The sequence below is a fragment of the Nannobrachium achirus genome (assembly GCF_963921795.1).
Source record: "Nannobrachium achirus genome assembly, chromosome: 21".
Taxonomy (NCBI): Eukaryota; Metazoa; Chordata; class Actinopteri; order Myctophiformes; family Myctophidae; genus Nannobrachium; species Nannobrachium achirus.
The window spans coordinates 24,787,339-24,800,810 of record NC_137828.1 but is presented as its reverse complement, the minus strand read 5'-3'; the positions used below and the strand labels follow the sequence as shown (position 1 = coordinate 24,800,810).

The window sequence follows — 13,472 nt, the reverse complement described above, 5'->3', positions numbered from 1 at the left end:
TATGTAAAATAATGTAAAATATCCCCTAAGATACAGTACAGTCACAAGGAAAACTTCAGATAAGTGAGGGGTGAGGGTGAGGGGTGAGGGGTGAGGAGGGGAGGGGTGAGGAGGAGAGTGGGTGAAGGGTGTGAGTGTGTGTGTGTGTGTGTGGGGGGTGAGGGCGATAGGAGGGGGAAGGAGGTGAATTTCTGTCTGTGTTAGTATACATGCATTCTTTTATTTCTGTGCATCTGGGGTGGCGGGGGGGGGGGGGGGGGGGGGAGGTGGGGTTGGGTTGGGTGGTTTGGAGGGGAGGAGGGGGCAAGGGTGGGGTGAGGGGGGAGGGGTGGAAGGGGTTAGGGGTGATTGTATCTGTTTGTACATGATTCCTTGTATTTCTGTGCATCAGGGGAAGGGGGGTTAAGTGTGGGGGGGGGGGGGGGTGAGGAGGTGGAGTGGGGGTGGGGCGGGGTGGGGAATAGGGCTTCGGAAGGGGGGTGTTAGAAGTGGGGGTGACTGTGTGTCTGTGTTTTGGCATAATACTGTGTATTTCTGTGCATCTGTGCTTCCCGGGTCAAAATGACCCGAACAGCACTTAAGGTTCAAAAAATCACACTCGTGTGAACTGAGCGGTGGAGGCTGTGTGTGTGTGTGTGTGTGTGTGTGTGTGTGTGTGTGTGTGTGTGTGTGCGTGCGTGCGTGCGTGCGTGCGTGCGTGCGTGCGTGCGTGCGTGCGTGTGTGTGAATGTGAGTCTGAACAACAGCGCCCCTCCCTTAACATGTGTGGTCAGAAAAGGTTACTGCAGGCTACAGACACGCATACCCGTTACTGCAGGCTACAGACACGCATACCCACACACACGGCCACGTATAGGAGCGTTGTGACCACCGCTCAAAAATATGAGGGGGGTGTAGCATGGGTGTAGTGCAAAAATATTTTTTTTACATGTTCATCTCAGAAGAATCTTTAAGGCCAGTGAGTTTCAGGTGGAAAAAAGGTAAACTTCTACCTTTTTTTTCCATATGAAAATGTAAAACGGGTCAAAATGACCCGAACAGAACTTAAGGGTTAACATGAATCCAAACACAACGCTACACAACACTGATGTTAGTGCTGTGAAACAGGTCTGAAGCTATCTATGAAATCTATGAAAAAGTTTAATCTGCGACATGATTCGATACAATATGTAGTGGGGGTCCCTGCATCATCTCTCTCTCTGCTAGTCGGTCCTTGACCTGAAAAACATTGAAGACAGCCTGATTTTTGGGAATACGTATGCCTACAGCACGTTTGACCACCGTGTGTGAATTATGCTCAATTACCCTGCAGAAAACCGACCTTTCAATAAATGCAATTCTGTTAGCCTGAAAATAATGTTCTCTCCCCCCCCCCCCCCATCATTACTAAAAGGTTTTTGTTATTATCCCACCAGCTGAAAGCTTATCTCTATGTCCGTGCGAGCGTGCGCGTGTGTGTGGGTTCGAGGCTATACTGCTGGACAAATTGACTTTTTGTGCTTGCAGACAGCCAGTAGGCCAAGGAAGCAACATGTAGCTTACTAGAAGGTCGGCCGGCTACGCCGGCCTCCCCTCTAGGTCGTCGCGTTGCGTCTATAGGAGTAAATATTCGTCGAAAACAAATCCCTGAGGTACAGGGTGGCCACGATCTGATGTTTTTTTTTGAGAAAAAAATGTTTTTTGAGAAAAAAATGTTTTTTGAGGAAAAAAAGTTTTGAGAAAAAAAAAGTTTTTTGAGAAAAAAAAAGTTTTTTGAGAAAAAAAAAAGAAAATTTTTTGAGAAAAAAAATTTTTTTGAGGAAAAAAAAAATTTGAGAAAATTTTTTTTTTGAGAAAAAATAATTTTTTGAGAAAAAGAAAATTTGAGAAAAAATAAATTTTTGAGAAAAAAAAAATTTGAGAAATTTTTTTTTTAGTTATGGGCGGTTTTATTCCCTACGCTCTACCGACATCTGCTCTAGCTATGAGTTGAAGTGGAGGCGAAATGGGCGTGTATGGGCTTGGAAGTGGGATGCGGCTCTAAGAAAAATGTAATAAGATAGCAGTTCAATAAAAAGGATCTAAACCGTACTCTGCTTTAGCCCACGTCACTTCCTTTTCCCCGCTTCTTTATTGAAATGTAGCTGTCAGCGTAAGTTCAATAAAAATATCTAAGTTGTTACTCTCAGCTCAAAGTGCGTGCTCTTCTAGCCTATGGGCGTGCACTTCTAGCCAATATGCAGCCCAGCCAATCAGGCGATTGGACTCTGCCTTTAAATATCTCCACTGCCTCTGAACCATGTCATTCACTTTTCAGCATGCAACAAGCAACCCACCTCCATCCCCAACACCACCTAGTCTCCTTTGTCAAGAGTTAACGGAGGTTCACCTGCACTGCCACCACCAGCGTCTAGACTCCATGGGGGGCTCTCCCTATTAAATTCTGATCTATATGTATAATGCTATTTAAACATAATCATATGTTTAATGTTAATGGAGTGTAACCGCCCTCCTATTTCCTAATATTATTTGTTTTGCTTATGGAGTCTAATTGCCAAAAATGTATTTTGTAATTATTCTTTGCCTATTATTCAAGTAAATACTTTCTTGTTCAAATCGGTGTGATCTCTCCTTTATTGAAATAGTGCATGGTGCACATGGCCTGAAACATAAATAGACAGAAAAGACCAGAGTGACTCAATCGAGCGTAAGAACACAGTTAAGCAGAGAGAGCACCTGAAATCAAAGCCGCGATCTCCTATAGCTTGTGAAAATATTTTAGCATGGTATGGTTGTGTGAAAGAAAATAATGAAAAAGATGCCGATCATTCCTTTCTCCTTTCATGACTTTTTATGTTCCTCGATTCTGGTTGAAGAGTTGGCCTTGGCACACATACACAGACGTCTGTGCTCGTTTGTATTGAGTAAGTGTCCCTTTCTTGATATCTGCAGGAAAATAACCTTTCCAGAAATTCATCTCTGACCTTTTACTTTCATTGGAAACCAGCAGAGGAAGACGTCTAAATAATAATCACTGCATTTCATAGATGATTGCAGCCTGCATTTGTTGACAACAGCAGCATACTTCTCAGGTCATCCAGGCCCCGCTAGAGAGCCTTGTAAATGTTATTGCCTATAAATTGATGCAGAACCTTTTCCTTCATGACGTCGCTGTTGGGTGGAAACCTTGTATGTCTAAACCGTTCCTTTTTTATTGTTTTAAAAACGAGTTAAAGTAGTGAAAATAGCCGATCTACAAACACACATCACAAGGCGTTGTGTGCTTGTAGAGCGGCTATTTTCACTACTTTTGTGGGACACTTTTGTATGATGAAGCAGGGCTTTCATTTATGGAAAAAAAACATACAAATATGAAACTTGGAGATACGAGGGTACTTTTAATGTGTTGCATTTCAGTCCCGTGCAACTCGAGTACACAGCAGTGGTGGAAGAGGTACGCAATTGTTTTACTTGAGTCAAAATATCAATACCACCATATAGGAATACTTAAAAGACTGATATAAAAAATGCATTTGAGTAAAAGTACAACAATATTGGTAGTCAAAATAGACTAAAAGTGGAAGTACTCATTATACACACAATATCCCATTACACGTTTCCACTTTGTGACACTTTGTGAGCTTGGCTAAAGTGGTTAATGTAGGCTATGTTTTACAAAGTAACTACGGTAGTAAATAAAGTTTTCAAATAATAGATGAGCAAAAGTACAATATTTGCCTCTGGGCTGTAGTGGAGTAACACAGTAAAGTAAAAATGCATCAAAATGGTACTTAAGTACAGTACTTGAGTACATGGTACTGTACTTAGTTATACTTTCCACCACTGCTAGAGAGGAACACTCAGTGGAACTGGAGAGACGGCGATCTCAGCTGGATGCGATTGGATTCCAAGCAAGAGTTTTAATTTGACATTCCAGGCATCTCTAAAGTGACTTCCAGTGAGTGGATCACAGCGGGAGTGGATATTTCAACGGGGAGAGACATGGTTGCTGATGGATAACACTGGCTGTTATGGGGGACTGAATCGCTGACCGCTCGGTTTTTACGGGATGTGCTCTCCAACCGCGACCGTCGCCTGGGGAAGCTGCCTCGCCAAACGCATGCGATGCCTTTACTAAAAAGCCAGGACCGTTAGTATAGGCTAGGGATGGGACGATAAGCGATATTATGATAAAAAAACACTCACGATAATCCCAAAAAAAACGCATCGCAATGCGATGCGTTGTGAGCTTGTAGATCTGCTATTTTTTGGCAAATGTTCCGCCCCAGGATAATGGATTTTGATCATCGCGATAATATCGTAAATCGCGATTTATTTTGCCACAATAATCGTGATATGAAATGTTCATATCGTCCCACCCCTAGTTAGGCCTGGACTCCTGTGCGACTGCAGACAGGCTGCCTGTCGAGGAGTTGTTTATTGTGCTTCATTCCTCTGTCACATCATAAAGGCGGCTTTGTGGCTTTCCTAAGAACGAAGTATGTGCCTCTTACCAGAGCCAGCCAGCCAGACGGAGAGGTATTCCCATACACGGCTACGCCCCCCCCACACTCTCACACACACACGTCAAGGGCAACCATCTAAAATGAACCTGACAGTTCGAAAAACAAAACAAAAACTTGGTCGATGCAAATGCGGCCGAAAAAGGGAAAGTACCCTCCGCTTATTGGTGCTATATGGATCAAAACCGACGCACGTGCAAAACATTGCTCTCATCCGCCGTCGTTGTCTATTGCACTGAGCGACGTGATGATTGTATACAGACTGACTGTGATGAGATCACTTATTCAAATGGGATCACCACCTGTTGCACCTTGTCCCCATCGGCGAGGGGCGACTGATTGGTTGTCGTAGAACACTATTTTTTTATATATCTGTGTCGCCTGCAAGATAGCATGTTATGTAGACAGATGGCAGGTTCATTTATCTGGCATTCTAAAGTGCAGGGGTCTTCAACGTTTCCAGGCCAAGGACCCCTTAGCTGAGAGAGAGATGAAGCATTGACCCCACAACCTTTTAGATGGATATAGTTTCATTGTTTTGACAGCACAATCATCAGTGTATTTTGGATTCATGTCAATTTTGGTTTTCAGATTTTTAACCACTTGAACCTTCAATACTTAATAAACTTGACCTTTCACTCTGTACTTAATCTACTCTTTTCCCCCTCTACACCAAAGCTCTTTGCTAAAAATAGCCGATCTACAAGCTCAGATCTACCATTTTTGGCTAAAGTTCTCAGAAAATGGACACTAGGGTTCAAGTGGTTAATATAAAAAAGGTTTCTAGATTTGGATACCCCTACCCCTGTTGAAGACCCCTGCTATAGTGTGTATAGTTTCAATGTACTGTAGGTACAGATTATGCATTTCTTTTAATATTATACTATTTATGATACGTCCCAGTTGCATCCTTGTGATGTGTTTTACACTATTAGTTACCGTATATGTATAGTGGCTCATAGGAATAGACTATGTGACAACCAGGAATAGTTTGGTGACCACCGGAGACTCGGTTGACGGCCGGAATTTAGACGGCACCCGGGAGCAGGTTGGGTTAGCGCCCCAGCCTGTGTCTTCCGTGAGGAAGAAGCCCAACAAATCCACGGTGAGGCCTTTAGGAGGGCCATTCAACTGCAGCAGCTGAATGGAATGTTTGGATTGGGGTCTGGTGCAACGCACAGGTTCTGAACCTGGTGAGACGTAGGAGGAGCCCGGCCAGGAGTCAACCCATAGAGCCTAGTTCTTCCACGCGCCAGAATGGTACCCCCAATCCCGGCAGAGTAGTTCCGGTGCAGCACATTGAGTGACCCTGTCTTTCCCTAATAGGACTGATCGTGGATAGCTACTGGGACGTAAGTCGGGACTTGATCAACCCCGGCTGGGTCACCTGGGCGAGGGTGTATGATGTTGCGAGACCCGAAACACCCGTCGACCCCAGGCTACATCACTGATGATACGTCCCAGTTGCATCCTTGTGATGTTTTTTACACTACTTTAGATTGATGTTAGGTTATTGGTTTACCTATGATCCTAGATTACTGATGGACTACTGTAAATTGCTCTGGATTAAGAGTGTCTGCTGAATGCTTAAAACGTAAGGTCTATTGACCAAAATGTTGTCTATATAAAGTTGTCATTAGCAAGTCAATGTCATTAACAAGTCGGTGTAGTCGGTGTGTGCGGGTAATCTTTTTTTTTTTTGTATTCTAGACGCACTCGCCTCTGAGCCTCACACTAACCTAACGGTCGGAATAATGGGATGTCGGAAATTATGAGCGGACCCCTACATTAGACCTGGCCTTTTCCAGAAACATTGCTCTCATGAAAGCTAACATGACCCAAACGGTTCCAAGAGGCCAGCACATTTCAAGGATAAGCAACCCATTTACACCCCCCAAGCCCACACTGTCTATCACACGCACATGCAACAAACAGCTCATGTGGGATGTGTCCAAGACAGGCATGACATGTTGTGGTGACATCACTGAGGCGGCACATCTGCTAAAGCTTCCACCAGCGCTCCTCACAAATGAGTCACAACGTCATGGCTGAGGAGCACGCTGCAGATGTTGTCCACTCAAAAGACTGATGCTTCTTTCATAAACCTAGCCTCCCCTAGACCAAAATACTTTAAGCTTGCGTAAACACTAACATTGCAAATATATGCAGCATTGCGTTATTCTTCCCCCACACATTAACTTACTAGAGAACTGATGCCAGGATTACGCTCATCAGATTAAAAGAATCTTCCGAAAGGCTTGTTGTGTTGTTGACGCGCTGCAAATAAAAGTCGGTTTAACTCAAGGAGTTACGCTTAAGTGTCTGCAACGTGTTTGTTGTTTGAATTCTATGGAAAACAACCTTGTGAAAAGCAACCCTGCTGCTTCCTGTCTTGTGCTTATATAAAGTGTTGTAGGAGATTTGCTGCATATTTGTAGAACAATGTGTAATTAATCGTCGAGTAGGACTTGAAAACAGATGTGTGCTTGATGGACTTTGCAGTTTAATACACTGCTGGTTGAAAAACAAGCCCTAAAGAAGCAACCAGGCCACAATGAGCACTTTAAACCTATACAGTGTGCTGTATACTTCGGCTGTTTGAAAATAGACAATCGACAAGCTCTCAAGATCTAAAAATCTTGAAATAAAATGTGGAATATTTGGAAGATTTTTGAAACATTTTAACAACACACTAGAACACAAGTCTAATAGTGGGGCTCCCAAAGAACATTCATTTTCAGATTGATTGATTGGTTGATTGATTGAATAATACTTTATTAGCAGTTCGCTAATAGGAAAAGCACATTACAGTACAGTTCAGATACAAGGTCTACTAATAGGATTTAAACCCAAGAAGAAAGCACAATGGCGTGTTTACATTGGGGTCCTTTTGTACTCTATTACTTTGGGGAGCCATGACATGGAGATGTTTGAGAACCACTGGTTTAAATAATGATAAAAAAAGGAAGCTCAAGGGGCGCCTGCTGGCGTCGCCGGTTCGATTCCCGTTCCGGACGACCTTTGCCACATGTCATTCCCCATCTCTCTCCCCATTTCCTGTCAGTCTACTATCCTATCAAATAAAGGCATAAAAAGCCCAAAAACAAATCTTAAAAAAGGAAGCTCAAGCCCAAAATATATAACACAACCCGTGACTACCAATATTTACAAGCAACTTGCAATATTTAGCCGCTTAGAATAAGTGAACATGGCAACACTGGTGAGGATAAGCGTTAACTCCACTACTATGCACTATTTAATAAAGTGTAATAGTTTTATCAGTATTTCAGCAGTAGGCCTACAGCAGTACTCAAGGCCCACATGTTAAACATGTGGGCCTTGACATTGCCTCCTGGATATTAGGACACCTCACACAATACTTAATGAATGTTTACAACTCTTTATAGTCATATGAGTTGTATTCCAACAGTCATTCCACAGTCTGTTTGTTTCCCCCCATTTCTCTGGGACAGAATCTGTGAGTCTGAGTGTGAATTCCTCTGCTCTGACATCATATTCAACTCTGTGTGATCTGACCATGACTTCTGGATGTTCTCCCGACATATTATAGCACGTACCTCAGCACCGCAGACTTGGTATGTTTAAAAGCCCTGAATGTTAATGTTATAATAATAATAACAAAAAAATGGCATGCTAACCACTATGGTGCAAATGTCTGACAATTCCATAATTCAGCATAACTTTTTTTTTATAAAGATGTAATTCACAAAGGTTATTCATATGCTCCCCCCCCCCCCCCTTTTGTGCTTTTTATCCTCTTATTTCTCCCCAATGTAGTCGTTATATAGGCCAATTATCTCCTCCCCATTGACATTTGTGTGTTGTCACTGCTGTTGCATCCTACCGAATCATCTGCCAGTGAGGAGCCCCCACCGAGAGGACGTAGTTAGGGCCTTCGTTCTACTCCTCCCGTACAACACTCCTTGCTGACAAGTGCCGCCCCCCCCCCAGTCCGTACGAATACGAGCAGTGATATCTATCACCCTCCCACCCTCCAACGTTTTCAGGCCGAGGACCCCTTAGTTGAGAAAGAGATGAAGCAGGGACCCCCACAACTTTTTCATAGATTCCATATAGTTTCATTGTTTGACAGCACAATCATCATTGAATTTTGGATTCATGTCAATTTGTTTTCAGAAACGTATTAAACCACTTGAACCGTCAATACATGACTTGACATTTCACTCTGTACTTAGTCTGCTCTTTCTCCCCTCTAAACCAAACCTCTTTGCCAAAAATCTACAAGCCCTTTGCCAAAAATCTACAAGCTCACAACCCCTCGCGCTGCGAGGCGTTGTGAGCTTGTAGATCGGCTATTTTTGGCTTAAGTTCTCAGAATATGGATGCTAGGGTTCAAGTGGTTAACATAGAAAAGGAGAAAAAAAGGTTTCTATCACACAAGGACCCCCTGTAGTAACTCTGAGGACCCCCTAGGGGTCCCAGACCCCCTGCTGAAGACCCCTAGTATAGACGTTAAATAAAGCCGGATGCACCACGGAGGATTTGAACCAACAACCTCCGTGGTGGTGGTGGGCAGGCACTTTACCACTGCGCCACCGGAGTGCCTTGCATAGCTCCGTTTTAACAGAGATGTTATCCCAGTGTGGTGTGGACAGTCCATGTCTGTGAGAAATCCACAGCAAGAAATCGGAGAACTGGTGCTGGATTCATGTCAGATGATAAGCAGGGAGTCTCTGCCCTCTAGAGATAACACCATTACTCCATGAGTGCGATCAAAACAAGGCTGAGCTTTAATGTCAGATTAGATCACTGACGTTCCAGTCCCCGTCAACCACAGAGGTGGTCGGGTTGGGAGCTTAGAGGTCATTTGGAGGTCATCTGCTATCTCTTTATTGTGTAATAAATCTCTGGATACCTTGGAAGAGTGAGCACTAAGGAAAATGCGGGCTCCCAGAAGAGTGGGACTTTGGGGGGAGAAGAGTGGGCGCTAGAGAAGAGTGGGTACCATTTTTGGGTGAGGGGGTGGGCAACTGGGCAAGAAGAGTGGGCACCAGGAAGACTGAGCACTATGTGGGTACCAGGGAAATGTGGGCACCTGGCATAGTGGGCACCTTGGGGGAGAATAACATCATTGTCGGGCAGAAACCTCGTATCTCCAAGTTTCAAATTTGTTAATTTTTTCGCAAAGTAAAGCCCTGCTTCATCATACAAGGCCTTCGCACAAAAGTAGTGAAAACAGCAGATCTACAAGCACACAGCGAGGCGTTGTGTGCTTGTAGATCGTCTGTTTTCACTAGTTTAAATCATTTTGAAAATGAAAAATGCAAAACAAACGGTTTTGGACATACAAGGTTTTCACCCGACAATGACGATAAGTGTTAGAATTTGTGTGACTCTACAGCTACAAAACTCATCTAGCTATCTCATCTAGTTACCTTATATATCAATGATGGAGAGAAAATATCCTCCTTTGCTTTGGCGTTTAGGATGCTTGTACAAGAGTTATAAAATAAATCTATCAAACATACAGTCCAGTCTCTAAATATGGTTACACCATAACTCTGGCCAAAATTTGACCTCATGAGTCATTATGAAATGCTTTGTATTCTGATTGTTATAAAACATTGAGTACTTATGAGTGCTTATGACTGTAATTATAGTGATGCAGATTTAAATGCATTTATACTTGACCTTATCCACCTGTTTCCACAAGCATTTACTGGAGCATTATGTGTAGGACACTTCCGGTAAACAGCAGACATATAAGCTCACGTCGCGTCGTAGATGCAACCGTTGTGAGCTTGTAGATCACACTCGGCTGCGGCGCCGGAAGCTCCGTGCAACTTCTGCGCAATGCACTATGGGATGTTGGAAAGTTGTGGATAGGTTATTATAACAGGCTTTATGTTATAAAGCAAGCGAGTCTGAGCGCATATATACGTATACGTATATATGCAGTGTTATGCTGATTATAATTTCATTTAAGCTTTATAAGTATATGTTTATAATACATAATAGCCATGGTCCATGGCATGTTCTAACACTGAACTAGTTAGTGATGTACTTAAATATGTGCAAATTGGTTGAATCATGTACAACTACAAATGTGTTTTTGGTATCCGATGTTGATAATCTTGTGTTGTGTTCTAATAGTGGACAATAATTTGTGGTGGAGACTTAAAACTGATGGCCTCTAGATGCAACATCTGTAGGCTACAATATCCCCAGAATTTGCCCCTCCCCACAGCGCTGTACTCTGACAGATATCTTTACCATTCTACATTTGACATGTTGGTGCGAGATCATATTGCTTATAGTGTCCCAGCTCCACGCGAATCACTACACTTCTCTGGTTACTGTCTTTGGGAGCTAATTGTTTGTGTCCACTATTGTCTTTACTGTATAGAGATAGCAAATAAAATGATATAGCTATTACATCAGGGGATCCAGGACCCCTAGGAGGGATCTAGATCTCCGATCTACAAGCTCGCACTCAGATATTTTCAGCAAAGACGTTTGGTGTAGACTAGAGAGAAAAAATCACACCTGTGTGAACTGAGCGGTGGTCGTGGAGGCTGTGCAACAGCACTACTGGGTGGGTGCAGCGGGGTTAGTGTGCTTTACAATGCTGTAGTTTCTTCACACACTCTAATTTATTTGACCCTAAAACATTCAGTTTGTTAATAATAATAATACTTGACCACACATGCTGACCCACCCTTCCCCCCTGTGTGTGTGTGTGTGTGTGTGTGTGTGTGTGCGCGCGCGCGCGTGCGTGCGTGTGTGTGTGTGTGTGTGTGTGAACAACAGCGCCCCTCCCTTAACATGTGTGGTCAGAAAAGGTACTGCAGGCTTGAGGCTACATACACGGCCGGACGGCCGGACGGACGCATACATACCCACACACACGGCCACGTATAGGAGACGGTGTGACCACCGCTCAAAAAGAGCAGACCAAGAGTGAATGGTCTTAGTCTTAGTTAGGTCAAGTGGTTAGACGTCTGATGAATCCAACACTACACAACACGGATGACAGTGATGTCAGACAAATCTATCTATGAAATCTATGAAAAGGTTTAATCTGAAACACAATTGTATATGAGGGTTGCTTCATCTCTCTCTCTCTCAGCTAGGGGATCCTTGGCCTGAAAAAAATATTGAAGACCCCTGCCTCAATTGGGACTATTAAAGAGTCCAAAGAAGATTGTTCTCTTAGATAAAAGTATGGTGTACACATGCATATACCTACTACTCAAATACCTCAACAGAAAAAAGTAGTGGCACATAGCACAGACCCACACATGCAATTAGTTTCAAAGTGTCTGCGGTGTACACACAAGGACTTTCTGATGTACATGAAAGCCTGTTTGCGTTGAAGATCAACAAAGCACAAAATGGCATCCAAATGTTCCAAAAGTGGAGAAGCCTAGGGATTGCGAACAAGCCTCTGGCATTAGCTCATATCAAGATAAGAATAGCATTAGGGGCCGCCATGTCAAAAACAATGGTGTTGTCATTTCAACCTAAACTCAGCTAGACATGGGCTACTAGGGTTTAAGTCATCTCAAAGATATGCCCTGGTGTTTGGGGCTATTTATACTAAAATATGTGACACTATAGTTATTTTGGTGTACTGTGGGGGTGGAATATCATTACTGTGGAAATGAATAAACTACACAGAGAATGAAGTAAGAAATGTGTTGAACACTTTAACAGCCTGGGCAGTTACTGCATCACTGAATTTACCTTAATCCAGTGGTGTAAAGTAACTAATTATCTTTACTTAAGTATATTTTGAGTACTTTTCTTCTACTCCACTATAGGCCTACATCTCAGAGGCAAATAGTGTAGGCCTACTTTTACTCCACTACAATTATTTAAAAACGTTGGTAACTTGTTACTTTGAAGATTTAGATTATCATTACAAAACATAGCATTCATTAACCAGTGTTTCCTATATACATTCTAAAAATAGCAGATCTATAAGCTCACAATGCAACGCATTGTTGAGCTTGAAGATCTGCTGAGTATTTCTACAATGCAGTGATAGTCTACTTTTACTTAAAAATAAAATAAAAAGGTAGCCTACTTTTTCCACCATGGCAGTTACTGGCTGGCTGCATCACTGAACTTGCCTTAATCGTTAAAGACTGCGGGTCATCATAACCTTCTGTGCTATATGAACATAAGGTTTAAATGCACATTCTTGGACGTGGCCTTGACTTTTAAATGTAGCTTTAACTAACATTGCTGTCTGCAACATCTTTATCTGAACACCAAGTCCAATCTTTGGACAATAGGCTACACAAGGACATGGCATCCAGTGAAATGTGTTGCATCTTAAAATAATGTCAAAAATCATCATTCATATTCCGATCTCTGAATAGACTATCAGTGGAGATAGTTCTGTTGGCATGAATACATTCTTTTAGATGGATTTTTTTTTTCTTTGAGGAAAACGAAAAACAGATGTTTCCGTGAGTGAGAAGAAAAAGAAAAATGACAAGTTAACTTACCCTCGCTTCCATACTGTTTTCCATTGTTCGCACCCATTTTAAAGAATACATAATCTATGTAATCCTACATAATGTTGTCAAAATAAAGGAGTCAGATTACAATCCAGACTTTAAGCGATCAGTCCTTTAAGCACCACGTACGGGGAGATCAGATAATATAAGGACCCTATAAGAATTCATGCAGTTGACTCCAAATAGTTAATCCAGATGTTTGAAGACAGAGAAATTCTCCACATCACGAAAAAAAAAGCTATAGTATCCTTCCAGACGATCGGCTTCTTCCAGAACGATCAGGCTTGCTGCTGCTATCGCCCAGCATCATCCCCTGCTCTGGGCAGAAGGACATTCTTTTCAGAAAAATCCGGATTCGAAAGGGGTTTCAAGAAAACTTTCTTTGCAAAACGCCCTAAATGGCAAGCAGCTGTTGATCAGGTTGAGTGCGTGCAATCACAGCTCTACCAGAGGGAGAGAG

General features: G+C 42.7%; 1 protein-coding gene across 1 annotated transcript in view; it reads right to left on the bottom strand.

The window, feature by feature from the left end:
- LOC308306974 (F-box/LRR-repeat protein 7-like) overlaps window positions 1-13,059 on the bottom strand; it is a gene marked incomplete at its 3' end in the record, with an annotated part of 51,915 nt that extends 38,856 nt beyond the window's left edge. The window contains exon 1 of the mRNA XM_080752033.1: window positions 13,001-13,059. Coding sequence (XP_080608159.1) covers window positions 13,001-13,037 — 37 coding nt within the window. The 5' untranslated portion in view covers window positions 13,038-13,059. The remainder of the gene's footprint in view (window positions 1-13,000) is intronic.
- Window positions 13,060-13,472: the final 413 nt, after the last annotated feature.